This window comes from Bos taurus, chromosome 19, assembly GCF_002263795.3.
Source record: "Bos taurus isolate L1 Dominette 01449 registration number 42190680 breed Hereford chromosome 19, ARS-UCD2.0, whole genome shotgun sequence".
Classification (NCBI taxonomy): Eukaryota; Metazoa; Chordata; class Mammalia; order Artiodactyla; family Bovidae; genus Bos; species Bos taurus.
Window position 1 is genome coordinate 56,936,132 of NC_037346.1, and position 22,285 is coordinate 56,958,416.

Genomic DNA, 22,285 nt, shown 5'->3' on the forward strand with positions numbered 1-22,285 from the left:
AAAATATAGAAGCATTCTGTTGACAGACAGATGGATGGATAAGCACGAAGTGATATATACATCAATGAAATATTAATCGGCTTCAAAAGAAAGGACTTTTAATACAATATTGCAGACATACAGCTGCAACGTTTAAATAACTTTTTTCTTCTCTCTTAAGATACTTTCAATGTTATTAATATCTCTTAGATTAACAATAATCCCAAGAGTCCAGAGAAGTGTGCCACTCATTCTGGCGCTGTGGGCAAGGCTCTCCTCTCCCTGAGTCTTGGTCTGCTTATCCATAAGAAGACAGGGGCCCAGTCTTCAATGCCTTTGAGTTCTCCTGGCTCTTCGCCGGTTCTCCCCACTCTCCAGCAACCCCAGACACTTCCATGGGGCTGTGGTTTACAAAGCTATTCGTAGGTACCATACTACAGGAGTCCCACCTTTGCCTGGAGCCACCTGGAGCTGGGATGAAGCAGAGAAGAGAGGAGAGAGACCTCGAGAGCCACTGGGATGGAAGGTTTCCCACCGGACCGTCCAGAACCGCATTCCCGGACGTCCTCAGGGAAGCCAGCCTGGCTGATGGCGCAAGACGGGCAGCCTTGGGGAGCACAGCTGCCTTGCCAGTCACCATCAAGAGGAGCAGGTGGAGGGAGGCTCGGGGGTGAAGGCCGATCCCTGGGCCTCCTGTGACCCGCAGAGTCCTCCAGTTGGTAAGGCTGGAAACACGAGCTTATGTCTTCTTAACCATGCTGTACACTGGCATCTCGGAGGGAATCCTGTCGGCCTTGGAATCCTGGCTCCGGGGGTCAAACACTATCGAGCTGTAGTGAAGATCGCCGCTGGGCGGGCCCTGCAGAGACAGAGGCCAGAGGCTCAGGAGAGGCCGGGGAAGTGGGAATCCCAGATTAGGGAGGAGACATCAGAGGGGCCACCTGAGGCAGGTTCCACTGGCGGGGGATGGTGGAGGCTCCACTGGTCCTCACCGTCCTGGCCACTTTCTCTCGCAAAGGCGGGTCTCCAAAATCCCATCCACCCACCTGCTCTGCCCCCACCTGGTCAAGATGAGACATGCCAGACCTGGGACCCTTTGCTGCAGGGCTTGCACCTGGACAAACATCTCCTCGAGCAACAAAATCCAAAGAAACTCTAAGGGACTAAACATAACTGCATGCAGGCATAGCTGGGGCAAATCCTGGACTAGAGAGACAAAGAGACCAAAAACCCACCTGCCACTTTGGAGGAGCCTGGAGCAAAAGCAGTGTGCTGCGCATGCCCCCTGCATAGAACAACACCCAAGACGGGGCAAAACACCTAAGCCGCCTCTCTAGCCCCACCCCTGGACACACCCCTCCCCTCACCGGCCCCCAAGCAAGGAAAACTGTTGTTTGTTCTTGCTCCCTCCTGCTGCAGCAGGGGCCCCACAGAGCCTTGCCTGAATTTCTTGTCTGGCCTCTGATCAATTTCTATTGATTGGGAAAGGCCAGGAGCCCTGATCACTATCAAAGACACAGCGCAAAGTCCAAGCATCAGAGCTGGGGGAGCGCCTGGGATCTGCTTTGGGGTCATTAGTCACCAAGTTAGAAAAGCTAGGATGTTGCTAGTCCCCGGCCACGTGTCTGATGCTCAAACCTCCATCTCGTCTTCTCTAACAACTAATCCCTCAACCTCTGCCTAAACTCTTTCCACTCAAGGGTGAGTTATGACCCTGCACAGGGTGGGGATGGGAGGCAACGTCTTCCATTATTCCACTTTTCAATGCTGTGCCTACGGCTTGACCCACAGGGGCTCATTGGTAAAAATCTAAAAAGTAGAGTTCATGCCAAAGAGATGATGGGACCAAAACAGTGCAAAACCACTGGCTTTAACATTGAGTGTACGGTACGTGAGTGTGCATGCCTGCTAAGCTGCTTCAGTCGTGTCCAACTCTGTGCGACCCCATGGACTGTAGCCCGCCAGGCTTCTCTATCCATGGGATTCTCCAGGCAAGAATACTGGAGTGGGTTGCCATGCCCTCCTCCAGGGGATCTTCCCACCCCAGGGATGGAACCCATGTCTCTTATGTCTACAGCATTGGCAGGCGGGTTCTTTACCACCAGCGCCACCAGGAAAGCCCATGTGGTCCATGAAAGTGAAAGTGAAGTCGCTCAGTCGTGTCCAACTCTTTGCGACCCCATGGACTGCAGCCTACCAGGCTCCTCTGTCCATCCATGGGATTTTCCAGGCAAGAGTACTGGGATGGGTTGCCATTTCCTTCTCCGGGGATCTTCCCGACCCAGGGATCAAATCCTGGTCTCCCGCATTGTAGGCAGATTCTTTTATCGTCTGAGCCACCGGGGAAGTCCATATGGTACATAGTAGGTGCTTAATAAGTGCTGTACTTTATTGACTCTTGATTATCCACTGGCCATTCCAAAAGCCCCTTCATCTCCCACCCGACCCCTCAGCCACAAAGACAGCAAGGTCTGGCGAAATCTACACTTTCTTCATTTTCTTTTCTTTTCTAAGATTTTTTTGATGTGGACCTTTTTTACAGTCCTTATTGAATTTATTACAATATTGCTTCTGTTTCATATTTTGGTTTTCTGGTCAAGAGGCATGTGGGATCTCACCTCCCCAACCAGGATCAAACTTGCACCCCCTGCATTGGAAGGCTAAGTCTTAGCCACTGGACCGCCAGAGACGTCCCCAACACTTGACTGGTTTTCTGTGTATCCTCGTCCTACAGAAGCACAAGGTGACCAATTGATCCTCTCTCCCCTCCCTGCCTGCCGGACCCCACATGGCGATGCCTCTGCCGCGGCCCGCGGTCCCCAGGACGGGAGCTGGGCCCTTGCACTCACCACTGTGCTGTATTCTACCTCCGCCTGCGTGGGTTGAACGGGCTTTCCTGAAAGGGGCCACGTCTGCAGCTCCAGATTCGCATAGCAGAGCTCAGTCTGCTCAGCAGCCTGGGGTGGACAGGAGTGCGGGTTTGGATGGGTGTCCACAGGCCCCCCTGCAGTCCAGCCTAGAGAGGCCCGTGTCCCTGCAAGCATCTCCCCTTCCCCTCTACGCTCCGGGTGCCCCAGCCTTCCCATCCTGCCTTCCCCCTCCCCCACTCAGGTCTTCTCTGGGGAGTGTTTGAATGTTCAGGTCAACAACTGGGCTGGAGGACCCTCCATCCCTCCCCTTCCCTTGGGAGGGAACAGGCTGGCCAGAGCTCACGGTGACCTAGCGACCAGACCTCCCGGGCGTTGTTCTTCCAGCTCTAGGTGAGCACCTCGCTCTATCCATGTGGGATCCACGTGGACCTCCACCAGCTAACGAGACAGATCGGGTCCCCAGCATCCCCTGCGTGCCTCCCAGCCACCCTGACTCGCCTCCTGCGGGAACCCTCCTTACCTGACTGCGGCTCTGGGGCGGCTCTGGTTTCTCTCCAGCTAAAGAGGCAAAAGAAGAGGAAGGAGACTGAATCCTAGAATGAGGCAGGATGATCGAGTGAATGAATAAGTGAATGACAAGAGTGGGCTCAGGGAAGGAACCACAAGTGAGCACAAGGCAGGCGTCAGGCTGGGGCCAGCAGGGCCACAGGGTTCACTAACCCTAACCTTAACCCCAGAGGCAGCTGGGAGATAGGCGCCGAGATGCCAAGCAGGGGAGAGACAGAGGCTACATGAACACAAAGCCTTTCTCCCGTTAGCAAAGATCCCTTGACGAGGTGTGATCCACTCACACAAGTCAACTCTGCACTCAGGGATTTGGAGGAGATTATTAGCAGGGAAAATCATACAGTGTGTTAAAGTTGAACAGTGGAATTACAGGACTTCCCTGGTGGTCCAGTGGTTAGGAATCCACCTGCCAATGCAGGGGACACAGACGGGTTCGATCCCTGGTCCTGGAGGATCCCACATGTTGCTGGGCAACTTAGCTGACGTGCCACAACTACTGAGCCTGTGTTCTCCAACAAGAGAAACCACCACAGCGAGAAGCCCACACACCACCACTAGAGAAAGCCTGCACGCAGCAACGAAGACCCAGCACAAACAAAAACAAGTCAACACGATAAATTTTTTAATTAAAAAAATGAAAGTGGAATTACATACGGAGCAAACGTTTTAAAAAGTCAGATTTGCAAGAGACCGTAAGGATGTGACTCAACCGTCTGTGGTTGGTTTTCTCTGGGTGGTGCAAGTTCTTCTTTTTATTTATTAGGGTGAATTTCTTTCTCTCTCTGTGTTTTATGTCTTTTTCCAATTTTCTACAGCAATCACACACCCCGTTTTTAAAGGGGAGGGACGCTTTTTAGGTGGAAGGGCACCCTGGAGATCTCTGGGACCCACAGATCTGAGGCAACCCAGGCTGGGAAAACCCCCATGTGGTAAAGAAGTACGGGCTGAAGTTTTAGAATATGGTTCCCAGAAGTGATACGGGAAGAGCAGATGGGGAAGAGGAAGTGGTTTTCTTTCCATCCATCAAGCATACGTATGTTGAGGCCGATTTCGCTGCTAAAGGCCTGAGATGTGCTAGAGGGAGGGGCTGGACCCCACGGGGATGCTGGAGGTGAGAGAGTAAGGCGGGGTCTCCCCTTTTGCTCCCAGTAAGAACCAGCTCCCAGTTTAGCACTGCAGGTGTGGGGCAGAGCCACCAGAGTTTCACTGCAGCCCCAAAAGGCTCAGCATCGGTCATTCTGAACAAATATCCCCTCTGCCCAGGTACTCGGTGCACATGGAATTAAGAACTCTTAGTCCAGGAAGGAACCTTAAGGCTCACACCCATCTCAGGCAGAAAGCTGCTGTCCTACAGGAGTCAAGTACGCACCGGCACTTGCCCTGGGTGCCTGCCATCTGCCTCTGCAAGGATCAAATCAGGTGCTGATGCAGCTGCTTCAACACCCCCTGAAAGGAGCTCAGGGTGGAGAGCAGGAATGAGGCATCTGCGCGCCAGGTAAATGGGAGGGACAGGTCTTCAGATAGTCAGATAGTCTCAGGGGCTGATTTTTACGAGCCCAATCCTTGCATCTCCCCGTATCTAGAAAAGAACGAACATCCTTCACGGTGACGACTGTTCGCTGTGAGTAGCAGAAGCTTCCCAAGACTAAAAGAAACCTCCTGGGAAAATATGTGCTTGATTGCCTGTGTTCCTCCCCATTCACCAAAATCACAGATACGCTGACCTTTCCCCGCCCCCTGAATCTCTGGAGCAGTTTCTCAGACCTATGTAAGGTGTTCTCTCCCAGGCCACAGTCCTCATTCTGCCCCAGATAAAACCTAGCTCGCAACTCTCACGCTGTGCAGTTTTTTTTAAGCAGACACAGGTAACACTTGGGCCACCCACCAGCAAGAAGGTCACAGCGCACTGGTTCCTCTGCTCTTCTATGTATTTAATTTGCTCAAGCGTTTGTTGAGCCCCTACTTACTGAGCACCAGACAGGATGCTGGGGGCGTCCTATTTTCTCTTTTAATCTGAGCTCAGAGGAGAGTGGCTGGACCACAGGCTCCCTGGGTGCCACTGTGACAATATTAAATAATATTAAATAATACTTTCACTCAACACATACTGCTCCCGTGCCTTCTTGGGTAAGGGTCTCTGATCTTAAGGAGCTGCATGGGCTGGTGGGGAGGCAGCCTACGAAGCAGGTGGGACAAACTGGTGGGACAAGGGCTTTGATGGCGGGAGAACAGAGGCTCCCCCTGAAGGGGCCCCTGACCTGCCCTTTGGGGGCCAGGAAGAGGTCCCAGAGGAAAGGAAGTGGAGAGCAGCACTCAGGGGATCAGGAGTGAGCTGGTGGAGGGCAGGGCAGGCCCCCCAGGTGCCTAGAGCAAACGCAGAGGAAGTTGAGAAACCACTGCCTTCCAGCGTGTGAGGATGGACAGATTGCCAAGGGCCTTGACCATGCTGGGCAGGCCTGGACTTTGGAGGCTGTAGGAGGTCACGGAAGGGTTTAGACGGAAGAGGGACGTTGCTTCACGAGCCCAGCCCTGCCGTGGGAAAGGCCTCTTGCCTTAAAGTCACCTCCTCTCAGCCATACCACGGACACTCCCTCCCGGGCCTGCCCTCTAGGGTCACCCAGGGCCATGTGGTCCCAGGGGAGATACAGCTGATGACCCTTCTGGAAACCCAGACGCATTTCCTCTAGGACCGGAGGGTGTGGGCGGGGCCGGCCCACCCTCGGGGTAGGGTGCAGGCGGGTGTGGGGGGCTCACTCACCTTTAACCCATCTCTGAACCATCCTCCAGGCGAGCAGTGAGATGCCCCCCAGCAGGAGCAGCAGGAGCGCCAAGGAGATCAGCAGCGCGTGGAGCCTGAAGGGAGACAGGGTGGGCTGGGTGGGGCAGGGGGTCCCACCTTCCCTCTCTTGTTCAGTAGATAAGCGCCCACTGAAAAAAAGGCAGACAGCGTAAAGCCTCCTTTGCAACCCCCGTCTACCTAAATCCCCCTACAGACACACACGGTACACCTAAGAGCCTTCCAGAGCCTCTTTATTCAACACAAGAAAATACGAATATACATTATTTTTGTATATGTCCTTTTTTCACATATAAGAGGCATAGTATATACCATGGGTCCCCAACCGCCGGGCCGTGGACCAGTACCCACCAGGGGACTGTTAGGAACCTGGCCACACAGCAGGAGGTGAGCACCTCCCCATTCACCCCCCACCCCCCAAATCTCTCTTAGTACTGCCTGAACTATCCACTCCCACCCCCGTCTGTGGAAAAGCTGTCTTCCACAAAACTGGTCCCTGGTGCCAAAAAGGTTGGGGGCCGCTGGTGTAAATGCTGTTGTTCAGCTGCTCGGCCGTGTCCGATTCTTTGCGACCCCATGCACTGCAGCATGCCAGGCTTCCCTGTCTTTCACCATCTCCTGGAGCTTGCTCAAACTCACGTCCATTGAGTCAGTGATAAACACTAGTTTTTTACTTCACAATGCATCTTGAAGATCTCTCCATGTCACTACATTCAGAAGTTCCCTGTGGGTTTGTTTTTTTTTACAGCTGCATAGTATTCCATTGCATGCACAGACCACAAATTATTTGACTCTTCCCTTTCCATGGGCATTTCTTTTGCCCGGTCTTTTGCAATTACAAACCTGGCTGCAAAAGCATCACCTTGAAACTCTACCACTTCACACTCAGACAGCAGCAGTTGCTTTCCTGGGGAACTGACGAAACTTGGGCTCTGCCCCTCCCTTGCTTGGGCCCCTTCTTTTATGCCTAACTGGCATCCATAATGTTCTAGTCTTTTTTTCTTAAAGATGCACCCCCCCCACCCCTGAGACCTGTACAAGCTTCAGCTATACAAAACCCAGCTCCGGGGCTTCCCTAGCAGCTCAGTGGTGAAGAATCCACCTGCCAATGCAGGAGACACAAACAGGTTTGGTCCGTGGTCCAGGAAGATCCCACAAGCTGCGGAGGGAGTAAGCCCGGGCTCCACAACTACCAGGCCTGTGCTCCATGACTAGAGAAGCCGCTGCAGTGAGAAGCCCGAGCACAGAAACTAGAGAGTAAGCGCCAGTCTCTGCAGCTAGAGAAAGCCTGTGCAGCAACAAAGACCCAGCACAGGAAAAAAAAAAAGACAAATAGACAAATAAAATTATTGTTTAAAAAACCCAGCTCCATTCCCCAGGTGTGCATCTGCAGATCATTTCTGAAGGCGGCATGTTTGGGGCCTGAATCTCACCTTGCCTGATATAAAGCTTGTCACCTGGATTGTCAGGAAGCCAGTGGAGGGGTCGTGGGGTGTCCTATAATAAAGAATCTGACTGGCCTTTGCCTCTGGCTCCTGGAAGGGAGGCTCTAAATCCTTGAGGTTTTCCTAGTAATAGGAGCAACTTTGTGATTCACAAGCCCCTTGGATCTGCCCGAGATTTTCCCTGACTCAGGATGAGAGCTGGTCACCAGAAGGGCCAGCCATGTGATGAGAGATTTGGGGCTCTGGCCAGCCTGACCTTCAGGGAAGTGGAAAGGGTGTTGGGGGTTGAGGTCAGTCGTGTGGGCAATGATTCAGTTAGTCATGTCCGTGCCATGAAACCCAAGGAAAAACTAAGGGCATCAAGACTTGAAGGAACTTCCTGGTTGGTAAAGACATCAAAGTCCCGGGAGGGTGATGCCCCCCAGCTCCACTGGAAAAGGGCACAGAAATTTTGCAGTCAGGACCCTCCCAGACCTTGCCCTACATGTCTCTTCATTGACTGGTCCTGACCTTTATGCGTGTGTGCTGAGTCATTTCAGTCGTGTCTGACTCTGCAACCCCACGGACTGTAGCCTGCAGCCGTAGGCTGGACCCCGTTGACTGTAGCCTTCATGGTTAGGCTCATCTGCCCATGGGGATTCTCCAGGCAAGAATACTGGAATATTCTTGCCCTCCTCCAGGGGATCTTCCCAACCCAGGGAACAAACCCAGGTCTCTTATGTCTCCTGCATTGGCAGGTAGGTTCTTTACCACTAACGCCTCCTGGGAAGCACCCTGACCTTTATACTTTATGATAAAACTATAATATAACACTTCTCTGCATTCTGTGAATTACCTATGCAATTACCAAACCCAAGTGGGTTGTGTATCCAGCTGATCAGAAATGTGATGATCTGAGCATCCCCAAAGAGCTCTGGCATCTGAAGTCAGGCCATCTTACAAGACTGAGCCTCACGAGCCTCACAGGATGCTGGAGTCTGTGCTGACTCCCAGGTGGCCAGTTCTGGATCGACTTGCAGGGCGCCAGGTGGTGTCAGAATAGGGAGTCTTGGGCTTCCCTGGTGGTCCAGTGGTTAAAATCTGCTTGACAATGCAGGGGACACAGGCTCGATCCCTGGTCCAGGAAGATCCCACATGCCGCGGGGCAACTAAGCCCGTGCACCGCAACTCAGGTTGCGCTAGTGGTAAAGAACCTGCCTGCCAACCCAGAAGACACGAGAGACGCAGGTTCAATCCCTGGGTAGGGAAAATTCCCTGGAGAAGGGCATGGCAACCCACTCCAGTATTCTTGCCTGGAGAATCCCATGGACAGAGGAGCCTGGTGGGCCAGAGTCCATGGGATTGAAAAGAGTTGGACATGACTGGGCAACTAACACACACCACAGCTACTGAGCTCATGCTCATGAGCATGAGCCCATGCTCTGCAGCAAGAGAAGCCACCACAATGAGAAGCCCTTGTGCCAGAACTAGAGAGTAGCCTCCACTTACTGCAACTAGAGAAAGCCCCAGTGCAGCCACAAAGACCCTGTGCAGCCAAAAATAAAAATTCATTGATTAATTTTTTAAAAAGGGAGTCTGTGAATCCCAGAAATGATTTCAGACAATATGCATATTTCCAGGGAGAGAAACTATAAATGTTGTCAGATTCTCCTGGGTTTTTTTTTTTTTTTTACCTCCCCCTGCCAAAAAAAAGGTCGAGAATCACAAATTTGGAAGAAAGAACCTAAAACTTCGGAATCATAAAAACTCAGCCTGGGAGGCAGTCTGCCTCTGTGACTGTATTACCCACTCAGTCACTTAACCTCTCGGAGCCTCAGTTTACTCATCCATAAACTGAGAGTGATGGTGGTGAAGGATTGTAAGGAGCAGATGATGACGCCCAGGTGGGGCACTGAGCGTGCGCCTGGCAGGATATCATCTCACCAGCTCTCATTAAATGTCGCTTTCCCTCCCTCCACCCCCAGCTTCTGCCCGGCCTAAGCCCTCTCTCAGAGCCCAGGGCAGGTCCAGTGTGGCCCCTACAAGCCAAGCTAGGAGACACAGACCAGCTTCCAGCCTGGGTGCAAAGGGAGCCAGAGGCCCCAGTCAACGGGGACAGGGCTCCTGACCAAATAGACCCCAAGGCAGAGGAGGCCCGCTTCCAGGACAGAGGCCTAGGGCACCTTACCTCCAGGTCTGCGTGGGGTCGTATTCCTCCTGGCTGCTGGTGCTGTGGGTGGTGCCCTCTGTGGCCAGGGTGGTGAAGGACACAGTTGAAACTTTGGTTGTGATTGTCGAGGTCTTGACTGTGACAGTCGGTCGGGTTGGCCTTGGTGCTGAAATACAAATCAGACTCTGACTCTACCACCACCCTACCCCCAATAGAGTGGTGGTAGAGTGGTACTACCACCACTCTACCACCACCCCCCCAATACCTTTCACACAAAATAATCACTCAGGAAGAGGGCAGGATGGAGGACCCCATGGCCAGGACCCTCCCAGGGCCAAGTGAGCATTTCCAAATGGAACACAGATACTGCCCTCAACAGCCCTGATCCCATCCCCATGATGAGGTCAGGGTCCTCTGGAGGCCCCAGAGTCACCCCCACCCCCAGTCTTGCCCCCCCCACACCAAGTCACAGCCTCGTGAGCCTGCCAGAGATGGCTGCCTGGACTGCAGATCGTGTTAGCGCTCCCACTGTGTTCAGCATCTTCGCCCCGCCTGCCTTCTCTCCACTCAGCTCCCCACCTTCCCCACACAGCTCCCCGGGTTTCGGCAGGGAGGCCCACGGCACCCTCCTCTCTCAGCTGCACACCCCACCTCTCTGCCACCCCTTCCCCGACAAGCACCTTCTCATCGCTCAAGACCGAGGGGATGTGCCAGAGCCCTGACTGTCTCTCTGTCACACACACACACTCATGTGTGTGCACACACACACATACACAAACACCTACACATACACACACACATGTGAGCACACACACACATACACACAATATGCATACACCTACACACACACGTGTGTGTGCACACACACACAGAGTTTGCTCTCTGATGTGATTTGTGCCTTGGCTATCCCAACCTGAGACTGTTCAGGTGACTTTGTTGCTGGTACAGGGGGAGGTAGGGGTGTGCATGGCTCACCTGGAGTCACAGACACCTCCACCTCGAAGGTGGGGTCAAATTTATATGACACATCGATCCCACACCGGTACGTTCCCGCATCCTCCTCTCTGAGGCTCTCCAAGGTCACTGTGAAGGTGAGGTTTGCAGGATGGTCTCTGATGGACACGTGGCCCTGCGTCACTTCTGTCTTTGACTCTGTGGTCGCCACAATATTCGGTGATAACAAACATGAGTTTTTGCACCAGTATTTGTTATTGTTCCTGAATTTCTCCTGGTACCGACACTCCACGCTCAGGGATCCCCCCACGATGCCCCTCACTCTGTGGGGGCCACTCAGGGACAAACAGCCTGGAAAACACAACCGGGTCCAGCTCCATTAGGTGGGCCTGGGTCAGGATGCCCTGGGGTCACCCCCAAAAGTTCCCGCATCTCTTGCTAGCTGCCCCGCATCAGCCTGAATACACCTTGAGACTCTGCCCCTTCCAATCTGTCAGGCCTAAGACCACAGCTGCCCTTTCCTCTAGACCCCAACTTTCTTTCCTCTGCCCTTCCCACCTCTCACCCACCAGGGACCTCCCACCTCCCAGATTGTCAGGATGCCCCCAGCCCAGAGCAGCTCAGTCACCTGAAGAACCGCTCGCAGCTGATGTGTTCCCACCAAGGGGCTGTGCCCCGAGGCAGAGAGAGGGCTGCCAGATGGTTCACAGAAGCACCGGACATACCTGGCAAATTTTGCGGATGAAAAGTCACCCGCACACACAGTTTACTGACAGTCTTCATCTCACCCTGGGTCTTACTTCAGTTTGCCCAGCTCCTGTTGACTTAATTTTCAGGGAAGCTTATGCTTTATTTCTAAGATTGGCGTCTGCCATTGTCCCAGACAGTCCTCTGCTACAGAGCCGGGGACTAAGGTGACGTGTGTGACATTAATGCTGGCCTCCAAGCCGAGGACATGCCCCCCCGCCCTGGCCCCTGTGGATACGGCTCCTCACCAGCCCTGTAATTCTGTGACGGGGCCCCCACAGTGGTGGAGGGTGTGGCTTGCTGTCTTTAGCTAGAGTTAGGTGTCTTTAATTTGACTTGGCTTTTCAGGCTCTTAAATCACTTGAAGACACTTGAACGTAAGCCTCTGGGGCCTTCTTGTATCTTAAAGGTCTACACGTGTCTGGCACATAGTAGGCCCTCAGCAAACACTTGGGTGTGAGCACCTCCCCCAGCCCACACGGTTCTCCATTCAAAGCTGCCCAAAGCTGACCACAAGCTCCCATCCTCCCACTCCTGGGAGCCCGTCAGGGGGTCCTATTCTGGCCTGGGTGGCAGACGCCCCGCAGAGACGCCTTCTCCAGCCCCATGGTGGGTGTGATGTTTCCTGAGATGCTCCGTGGCCAGTGCTACTGTGGCGTGGAAAGGGCATCAGAAGAATCTGAGTTTTAGTCTCAGTTCTATGACAAGTCTTCTGTGTGTTCTGGGACAAGTTACTTAACCTCTCTGAGCTTCAGAGGCCTCACTGGTAACGTGGTGATGACTGGTAAGCCTCGCAGACATTTGGGAGTATTGGATGAGATGCTGCTGCTGCTGCTGCTGCTAAGTCGCTTCAGTGAAAAGTGAAAAGTGAAAGTGAAGTCACTCAGTCATGTCCGACTCTTTGCGACCCCATGGACGGCAGCCTACCAGGCTCCTCCATCCATGGGATTTTCCAGGCAAGAGACTGGAGTGGGTTGCCATTGCCTTCTCCAATTGGATGAGATAATGGGTGCCAAATGCCTGGAGAATGATATCAGGTTGAACCACACGAAGCTGCCGGTATCCCTCTGTGTCTGGCCAAGAAAGCCGACATTTCAGAAAATTCAGTCTAATGAACATAGATAACCCTCTGAGAACTAAGATCCCACAAGCCGTGCAGTATAGCCAAAAATAGAAAAAAAGACTTTCTATACAGGTAAGTGTGTAAATCTGGATGAATGTATGATTTTCTAGAAAATAACAAATCAGTAAAATCGACACATCCCGAGTGCTTAACAGATAAACGTCCCAGCCCTTCCTTCGTTTATGACGTTGCTTCTGCTGCCCACATCCAGACTCCATGCCCTGTGTCCCCTCGACTGTGAACTGTCGTCTTTCCAGCCTGGCTCCCGGCTCCCCTGTCTGGGCTGGGCCCCCTTCACCTCCACCCACGGGACCCAGCCCTCTGCGTCCGGGGCCTGCCTTCCCCTTGCACCGTCTCCGTCTGTCTCTCTCCCTGTGTCTGTCTGTCTCTCTGTGTCACTGTCTCTGTGTCTTTGTCTCTCCTTATCTCTCTCTCTCTGTCTGTCTGTCTGTCCTCTCTCTCCTTCTGTCTCTCACTTTCTGTCTCTCTGTCTCTCTGGGTCTCATCATCTCTCTCTGCCCCTGTCTCTGCGTGCCTATCTCTGTCTGCCTCTTTATCTGTCTCTGTCTCTTCTAACAGGGTGTTCCTCTGTTTTCCTAATGTTTTACTTCAGAATCACAAAATCTCATCCCACTAAATCCCAGATAAACGTGTGAACCATCCAGCACAAGAAGTGGAGAGGAACCGGCCGTTCACACCCCACCCAGGAGACAGAGTAGAGCCAGAGCAGAAGTTAGTGAATCAGGAAACAAAAAACACTTCAACTAGTGTATACGCTGAAAAGCTGATTTTTCAACTGGGAGAAACAAACAACAAAATAGACATTCTTGTGTGTAACCAGATCAAGAAAAAATAAAAAGAAGACACACGTAAACCATTAAAAAGAAAAATAGGTAAACTGCAGGCCTCTACAAAAACGTCTGCACACTTGGACAAAACTAGTGATTTTCTCATTTTTTAAAAAACATGTATTTATTTGTTTAGTTGAGCTTGGTCTTAGTTGCCACACTTGGGATCTTTAGCTGTGGCATATGGGATCTAGTTCCCTGACCAGGAATCAAACCTGGGCCTCCGGCGTTGGGAGCACAGAGTCTTAGCCACCAGACTACCAAGGAAGTCCCCCAAACTGGTGATTTTCTAGGAAAGTATATATTACCGATATTAATCCAGAATAGATTTTTTAAAAATGTAGACCAGTACCTACAAGTGTTAGCAAGGAGTCCTTTCCCAAAGATAACTATGTGAAGTGATATGGTAATTATTTCATGGTGTATACATGTATCAAAATATCACTGTAATTGTACACCATATATATATACACACAGTTTTTACTTGTTAATTATGCCTCAGTAAAACTGGAGAGAAAAGAGAAGAAAGAAGTTCCTTTTTCTTTCCATTCCAAAAATTGAGGAGAAAAACTCAGTTTCACAAGTTAATTCTCTCAAAACTTTCAAAGACCAGACAATCCCAATTTTATTTAAACATCTGCAGAGAATAAGGAAACAGGAAAAACTTCCTAATTCTTATCATACGTGCTTAGTCACTCAGCTGTATCCGACTCTTTGTGACCCTATGGACTATAGCCTGCCAGGCTCCTCTGTCAATGGGATTTTCCAGGCAAGAATACTGGAGTGGGTAGCCATTCCCTTCTCTCAGGGATCAAACCCAGGTCTCCTGCGTTGCAGACAAATTCTTTACCATCTGAGTCTTCAGGGAAGCCCAATTCTTGTTATGAAGTAAGTATGCTGCTGCTGCTGCTACTGCTGCTAAGTCGCTTCAGTCGTGTCCGACTCTGTGCGACCCCATAGATGGCAGCCCACCAGGTCCCGCCGTCCCTGGGATTCTTCAGGCAAGAACACTGGAGTGGATTGCCATTTCCTCCTCCAATGCATGAAAGTGAAAAGTGAAAAGTGAAAGTGAAGTCGCTCAGTCGTGTCCGACTCTTAGCGACCCCATGGACTGCAGCCTACCAGGCTCCTCCATCCATGGGATTTTCCAGGCAAGAGTACTGGAGTAGGGTGCCATCGCTTTCTCCCAAAGTCAGTATAATGTATATCAAAGACTAAAATCCGGCCAAATATCTTGCTATAATCACCACTTGAATAGTTCAAAGGAAAAAAACTATAGGTGTACCGTGCCAGGATTGGGGATTTTGTTCCAGAGAACTGTGCGTGCTCAGTCACTTCAGTCATGTCTGACTCTGCGACCCCCTGGACTGGAGCCCACCAGGCTCCTCTGTCCGTGGGATTCTCCAGGCAAGAATCCTGGAGCGGGTTGCCATTTCTTCCTCCATCCAGACAACCATAGTGAAGCAAATATTGCAATAAAGAAAGTCACAAGAAGTTTTTAGTTTCCCAGCACATATAAAAGCTATGTTTGGGACTCCCCTGGTGGTTAACAGTGAAGACTCCATGTTTTAATGCATGGGGTGTGGGTTTGATCCATGGTTGGGGAACTGAGATCCCACATGCTGCACAGCCAAAAGAAAAAAGCGATGCTTACGTTATTATACTCCAGTCTATGAAGTGTGCAACAATTAGCATTATGTCTTACAAACAATTTACATACCTTAATTTAAAAATATCATACTCTATTGCTAAAAAATGCTATGCGTCATCTGAGCCTTCAGTGAGTCCTAATCTTTTTCTGGTGGAGAGTCTGAAATTTTGCAGGAATTGCCAAAATGTGACAGAGACACGAGGGGAGAAAATGCTGTTGGAAAAATGGAGCCAATAGACTTGCTCAAAGTAGGGCTACCGCAGACATTCAATTGGAGAAAAGCAACGTCTGTGAAACTCAGCAAAGAAAAGCGCAAAGCGAGGTGTGATCGTCTCAGTGCTGCATCGTGTGAGCTCAGTCGCTCGGTCGTGTCCGACTCTCTGCGACCCTGTGGACTGTAGGACCCCAGGCTCCTCTGTCTGTGGGATTCTCCAGGCAAGAATACTGGAGTGGGTTGCCATGCCCTCCTCCAGTGGATCTTCCCAACCTAGGGATCGAACCCAGGTCGCCCACATTGCAGGCGGATTCTTTCCCTGGAGGCTCAGACAGTAAAGAATCATCTCAATAGATCATGAAAAAGCACCTGACTCCTGATGCTGCTGTTTTTAAAAACACAGGCAGTGCCTCCTTTACACTAAATGGAAACACTGCACACCTGCCTGGTCAGGGGCCAGGCAGGCATGACCACCGTCATCTCAGTCCTGGGCATCGTGGGACGAGCCCATGACCAATGAGAGAGGAAACCAGAGAAAAAGTGGACCCTCCACCCATGACCAATGAGAGAGGAAACCAGAGAAAAAGTGGACCCTCCACCCAGGCAGATCCTGCGAACACACAAGAACCCCCTAGAGGGACAGTAGAAACATAAGTCATGAGAAGGTGACCGGTTTCTCAGCGGTAATGAACCTGCCTGCAAAGCAGGAGACGCAGCAGACAGGGGTTCAGTCCCTGGGTCGGGAAGATCCCCTGGAGGAGGAAATGGCAACGACTGACTCCAGTATTCTTGTCTGGAGAATCCCCAAGGACAGAGGAGCCTGGCAGGCTACAGTCCTTGGGATCCAGAGTCAGGCATGCCTGAGAATCCCCAAGGACAGAGGAGCCTGGCAGGCTACAGTCCTTGGGATCCAGAGTCAGGATGCCTGAGTCACTGACCACACAAGGATGACACTGGCAGGGCTGCAGGAGCTGTCTGAGAGCCGTGAACACTCCTAGAGGCCCAGGAGAGGAATCATCACAAGGAAGCCCTCTCCTCCAGGGAGCAAGCCTCCTCCTCCCTTCCCTGAAGCTGCTCTGCCCTCCCCCTCCCTGCCCTGTCCCCCTCGCCTTCCCCGATTGGATGGGAATCCCCATCTCCCTTCCTTGGAGACCACCAGCCCCCTGGTCTTTAGGTCCCGGCCCCTCGAGCCACCCTGGTTGTTCATTCACCTCCGTGACCCTGAGACCAGGGCCAGCCCCTGCCTGGTCCCCACACTTCCTCCACCCCCTGGACCCGTGACCCAGAGGGCACCTCCTGTCAACGAGCACGTTCTGGGTGTGCCCGGCGGTCACCCTGCCACCCACTCTGGCACGCCCTGCCTTTTGCCCTCCTTCCTCTAATAATTCATCCCCAAACCTTCGGGAAAGCCCCTCCTCCGTGTCCCACTGTGGCTCCTGCAAGGCCAGACGGATGCAGAAGGGGAGATGGGCCCTCAGCCATGCCCTCCGAGGATGGGGTCCATCTTAAGCGGTGGACAGACCATGCCCCAGTCTGAGTCGCCCTCCCCACTTCCATCCCCACCCTCCCCCCTCCCCCTCCCACCCCCCATCCCCTGGCAGCCCCCACCTGGGACCCAGAGAAGCAGCAGAGCCGGGGGCAGCCACATAGCCCGGTGCGGCTGGGCCATTGCTCCAGCACAGATGTCGCCTGCCGCAGCGCCAGCCCAGCCGGTCCTGAGGTCTCAGTCCCCCTCCAGGAGGACAGTCAGGCCTGCAGGCTCCCACTTCTGCTTTTCTTCAAGCCTTGCTGCTTCCTTGTTCAGCTTCTTTTCGGTTCTGTTCCTGGAGCTGCTGAGAAGATGGGGGTCGCCGAGGAGCAAGCCTACCGGTGGTGCCGGAGACCCCCCGGCCACGTTCTGTAGGTACTTCCGGTGAGAAGCCCTCCCAAGCCCCCAGCTCACCTCCCCTTCCCTCCCACCCCCAAACCACAGGCTGAAGTTCCCGTCTAACCCAGCCAGTGGCTCCTTGGTTTCCCTGTGGTCGGGGTGAGAGCCCCGGGGAGGAGCAAGGGCCCTGGGTGTGTCCCACAGTGTGACTGCCCCGGGCAGCAGCCCTTCTACAAGCCCCCTGGCTCAAGGCCCGCACCCCCAAGGTGGCACCATGACCCCAGAGTCCCTGAGTGATTTCTCATCGTGGAAACCTGTCTTCCACTTGGCCTGAAGGTCCTCGGGCGGTGACCTTCCTTCCCAGGCAGCCCCCACCGGACCCAGCTCAGGGCTGAGCACAGAGCGGGACTCAGCAAGCCTGCATGGACCCCTCTTCCCCAATCCACGTGGAGCTCAGGCTCCAAATACACACACACACGTTCCTTGTGACACGTGCCCCTAGGTTGCGCAGAACAGCCTCACGAGCATCGGAAACCAGTCCTAACATGCCACCTGAGAGCTTGCAGATAATTAACTCTAAATGCCCCCATCTGGAGTCCCCTGAATGCCCTTCCCTTCCTGCTCTGCCTATAACATTTCCAGAAATGTATATTTATCAACCACCAAAAGTCAAGGTCTTGAATGTCAAGGTCAAGAGCGGGGAGGCACCAGCTGGATAAGAAGCAGGAGGCTGGGTTGTGGCTCATCCACAACCACGCTTTGTACCACTGGTGTGACCTTGACCAAAACCCGAAGCTCCTGTAAAATGTCAATAACAATAGCTAATCGGAGGGAATAGAATAGTATCATAATTATACAAACACTTGAAGATGAGATAATAGTGTCCTCAAGCCAGTTTTTTCCCCAAGGAAATATATCTTTCCTCTAATGAAAGGCAATAGGAAAATAGGATTTTTTTAAATTTATTTTTTGGCCCCTGCCATGCACATGTGGGGTCTTTGTTCCCTGACTAAGGATCAAACTCAAGTCCCCTGCAGTGGAAGCATGGCGTCTTCACCACTGGAGAACCAGGGGCGTCCCAGAAAATAGGATTTGATAGGAAGACATATGCTTTACAAATAGTCTGCCAGATGCGCCTGTCCTTAGAAACCTAGAGAAACACTTAAACTATAGCAAAGAGGAAGTTCAGTCCAGTTGCTCAATCATGTCCGACTCTTTGTAACCCCATGGACTGCAGCACACCAGGCTTCTCTGTCCATCACCAACTCCTGGAGCTTGCCCAAACTCATGTCCATTGAGTCAGTGATGCCATCCAACCGTCTCATCCTCTGTCGTCCCCTTCTCCTCCTGCCAGCAAAGAAGAAAGGCCAGGGCAATTGATCCCCGCCAACCCCATCCTGTTCATCCTAACCTGCCCACAAACCCTAAGAAAGAAACAGATTGATGCAAAATTAACCCATGATGTCAGAAAATTAAGAAAGAGGTACTTTCCCCACTGGCCTTCAAAGATTATCAGTGCATGAGATGTAGGGGAAAATGAAACCCGCAGCTCCAGGCCTGAACCCCCTTCCTTGGAGCGGGGGGTCTTGCAACCAGAGAGCCCCTCATCATAGGCTCTGGTGGTCTCTTCCCAGGCTCTTGGATCTTCTTCCCAGTGTGGACGCCAGTGCTCGGAGGCCAGTGGGCAGGGATGACATGGTGGTGATGGGTAGGGGGTTCCAGACCTGCAGCTGCCCGTTGAGCTCTGAGAACCCAGATTTGGGGGTGGGGCCCTGCAGAACTTCCCTCCCTGGGGCATCGCAATCTCAGAGCCGCCACCCTCGTCCCAGGGAGATGAGGCTCCCTCAGCCCTGCTTCTTCTTCCTCCTGCGCAGGAAGGAAAGCCAAGGGTCCCTCAGGGAGGGCGTGTCTCACCCACAGTGGGTCAGGTGTGGCCGAGAGGCTGAACTGAGAAGCAGGAAGCAGCTGAGAAGGAGAGCTTGACATCTGGGGGAGCTGGCAGTGGGGGGCGGGGCTGGGGGCGATGCCTCTGACGGCCACTGAGCACCTACTATGCTCTTGGAGGTGTGTGTGGTGGTGGGATGCACCACCCAGGGAGTTCATCACCACAGGATCCACAGGGCAAGGGGAGGGACTCCGAATGAGGAACAGCCAGGAGAGGGGCAGCAGGAAGGGACAGACCGCTGGCTGGGAGCATCTGGTTTCCCTTCGGCCAGAGCCTGGGTGAGATCAGCGTTTGCTGACTCCACAGCTTCCGTCTGGAGGACCCGGAGGACAGACGGAAGACCAGGAGGATGGACGGAGGACCAGGAGGAGAGACAGGGGACAGGGAGGACGGATGGGCAGGGGCTGGGAGGATGGATGGGGACCGGGAGGACGGATGCACAGGGGCCAGGAGGACGGATGGAGGGCCGTGAGGACGGACGGAGGGCTGGGAGGGACAGACTGGGGACCAAGGGGATGGACGGGGTACCAGGGGGACAGACAGGCGGGGGACCAAGGGGACAGACAGGGGGCTGGAAGCATCTGGTTTCCCTTCAGCCAGAGCCTGGGTGAGACCAGTGTCTGCTGACTCCACGGTTTCTGCCTGGCCCAGCCAGCGTCCCTGGGGCCGCCACACCTCGCCTTCCTGCCCCTCCCTAAGGAAACTCCCTCCAAGTGACCTGACCCTCTGAGGGCCCAGGCAGCTTAACCAGCCCGTGTTCCGGGGCCAACGACCACGACCAACATGAGGGCCAACAACATGCTGTCCTGTCTGGGTCTGGATGCGCTGTGGTCCAGACTGAGAGAAAGAGGAAGCTGCGGGTGGGCAGACAGGCAGGTGACCGTGCCAGCTGAGGCCTGAGAGCCCTCACGGCCCCCGAGGGGTCCTCCAGGCTCTCTGTCATGTGCAGAGCCACCGCTCATGGGGCCTGCCCCCAGGGACACTCTCTCCACCCCGGGGAGGGAGCTGGGGCTGGCACCTGGTCCAGCGGGGGCCTGGGGAATTTACCTGGCACCCACGGTTGGGGTGGGGGTGGTCAGCAGGGGGGCATCCACCTGCGGCCTCTCCGGCCCCTCTGCGAAGGTGGTCGAGCGCTCCCCAGGGTTGAACCCAGGGATGGGGCTCCTCGAGCGGGAGGGCTGTGGCTGGCTCTTCACAGACGTTGCTTCATCCTCAGACCCCCCTCCCCACCATGCCTGTCACTCACTCTCCCCGAGCCAGGCTCAGCCACCTTCTCAGAAGACCCCCTCCTTCTCCCCACCCCTCTGAACCCCGCAATGCCTCTTTCCGATGAGATCACCTCTGCCCAGGTGTCACCGCATGCCCTCTGTTTTATGGAAAGGCTGAAGATCTCACAAAAGCAGAGACCACCAGCAGCTCCAGGCTTACACACACCCGTGCCCCTCCTCTGCACTTCCTGGGAAGGAAAACCAGATTGGAGATGTGTCCAGAGAAGGCCAGGCCACCAAGGTCTCTCTTGTCTTCTTGCCAAACAAGCACCGCCAGGAAGAAGAAAGGGACAGAACTTAAAATGATGAGAGCCCGTTAAATCTGTCCAACCGAGCTCGTAGGCCTGTGCGTGTCACCTAGGTTACATCGCAAACGAGGTTCAAGCAGAGGCCAGCGGCCTGACGCCAGGGAGGGGGAAGCAGCAGGCTCCAGACTGACCACCAGCCCCTCCCAAGCACCCAGGACCACCGAGCGGCTGGTGTCTAAGTGGGCAGCCTCTCTGGCCTCCAGCATCTCTGCCGAATCACCTAAGATCTCTGCAGGGAGCCGGGCTGAGGGTGAGGGGTGGGAGAGGGGAGCTGGCTTCCCCAGGGCCCTGGATTGTGACGACAGGGGGCGGCACAATGGGGAGGGTCCAGCCTTTGTGTTGGGGACCTGAGCGGCTTTCCGGCTTTTTGTGCGTCCTTGTTCAGTCAGCTTCTCCTTCTGTGAAAGGGGAACCCTACTCCTCACCCTGCCTCCTTGGCGGGAAGGCATAAAATGAGATCAGAGGTGTGAATCCATCTTCCTCAACATCCGCCGTGTACCTGTGTTCATTTCTACTCCGGGCAGGAAGTTGAGATAACACACTTATGAGAACCCACATCTGTCTGTGGGAAACCTGAAACTTCTGCCCACCAGCCCGTGACTCAAAGGGCAGTGAGCACACAGGGCCGGCAGGGAGAGGCTGCTTCCGGAAGGCGTGGAGGGCGCCCACACTGCTGACTCAGGAGCAGGGTGAGGAAGAGGGTGTTGCGGCCTCGGGAACCAAACTGACGGCTTTGCCAGGGCATCCCCGCCCCGCCCCCACCACCCCCCGCCCCCATCATCATCACCACCTCCCTCTGTCTCCTTCTCTTTCTCGGGCCACCCCAGGTAAAGGCATACCTGCTCCTGCAGGGGAAGGCCTGGGTGCCAGACCAGGGACACCTTCCCCTGTGCTAGTGGGGGATCAACCAGGAAGCGGTCCACTTACAAATTTCTATTCTTTGACTTTGAGAGGCACACTTCTCCTTGAGCTTGAATGTGTGAGTTTCATGCTGAGGGTGACCCTAGCTCCCTTCCCGACCTCGGGAAGGTCAGAAGCTTTCTCCCCACCCCCAGCACTCCTCTAAGCATCCTGATCCTGGGCCTTCCCTGATGCTCCAGTGGCTAAGACTCTGTGCTCCCAATGCCAGGGGCCCATGTTTGATTCCTGGTCAGGGAGCTAGATCCCACAAGCCACAGCTAAAGATCCTGCATGACGCAACTCAGACCCAGCACAGCCAAAGTAATTAATTAAAAATAAGTAAATACTTATTTTAAAAAATACATCCTGATCCCACTGCTCATCTGTCTCAACCACAGCAGCCTTCCTGCAGACATTTTTCAGAAGCTGATAGAATGTGTATGATTCAAAGGGCCAGTGCAGACTACAGGGCTTTGTAATAAGAGAGCGCTAACTATAGAGATAGACGCATCACCAACTCCATGGACATGAGCTTGAGTAAACTCCGGGAGTTGGTGATGGACAGGGAGGCCTGGCGTGCTGCAGTCCATGGGGTCGCAGAGTCGACTGAGTGACTGAACTGAACTAAACTGAACTATAGACAAGAGCTTCCC

At 53.6% G+C, this 22,285-nt stretch overlaps 1 protein-coding gene and 1 long non-coding RNA gene across 2 annotated transcripts; one reads left to right on the top strand and one right to left on the bottom strand.

Annotated features, from left to right (window-relative positions):
* Nucleotides 1-718: 718 nt before the first annotated feature.
* On the bottom strand, nt 719-17,237 carry CD300A (CD300a molecule). The gene is made up of 7 exons (NM_001192456.3): nt 16,953-17,237; nt 10,783-11,112; nt 9,826-9,973; nt 6,175-6,269; nt 3,370-3,407; nt 2,829-2,936; nt 719-838 (listed from the first exon to the last, which is right to left on the bottom strand). Exons 1-7 carry the CDS (start codon nt 17,011-17,013, stop codon nt 719-721), a joined length of 900 nt encoding a protein of 299 aa, NP_001179385.1. The 5' UTR covers nt 17,014-17,237.
* Nucleotides 17,153-20,813, top strand: LOC132343123 (uncharacterized). Its single transcript, XR_009491813.1, has 2 exons — nt 17,153-17,256; nt 20,538-20,813. It is a non-coding gene; the product is annotated as an uncharacterized lncRNA (long non-coding RNA).
* The last annotated feature ends 1,472 nt before the right edge of the window (nt 20,814-22,285 follow it).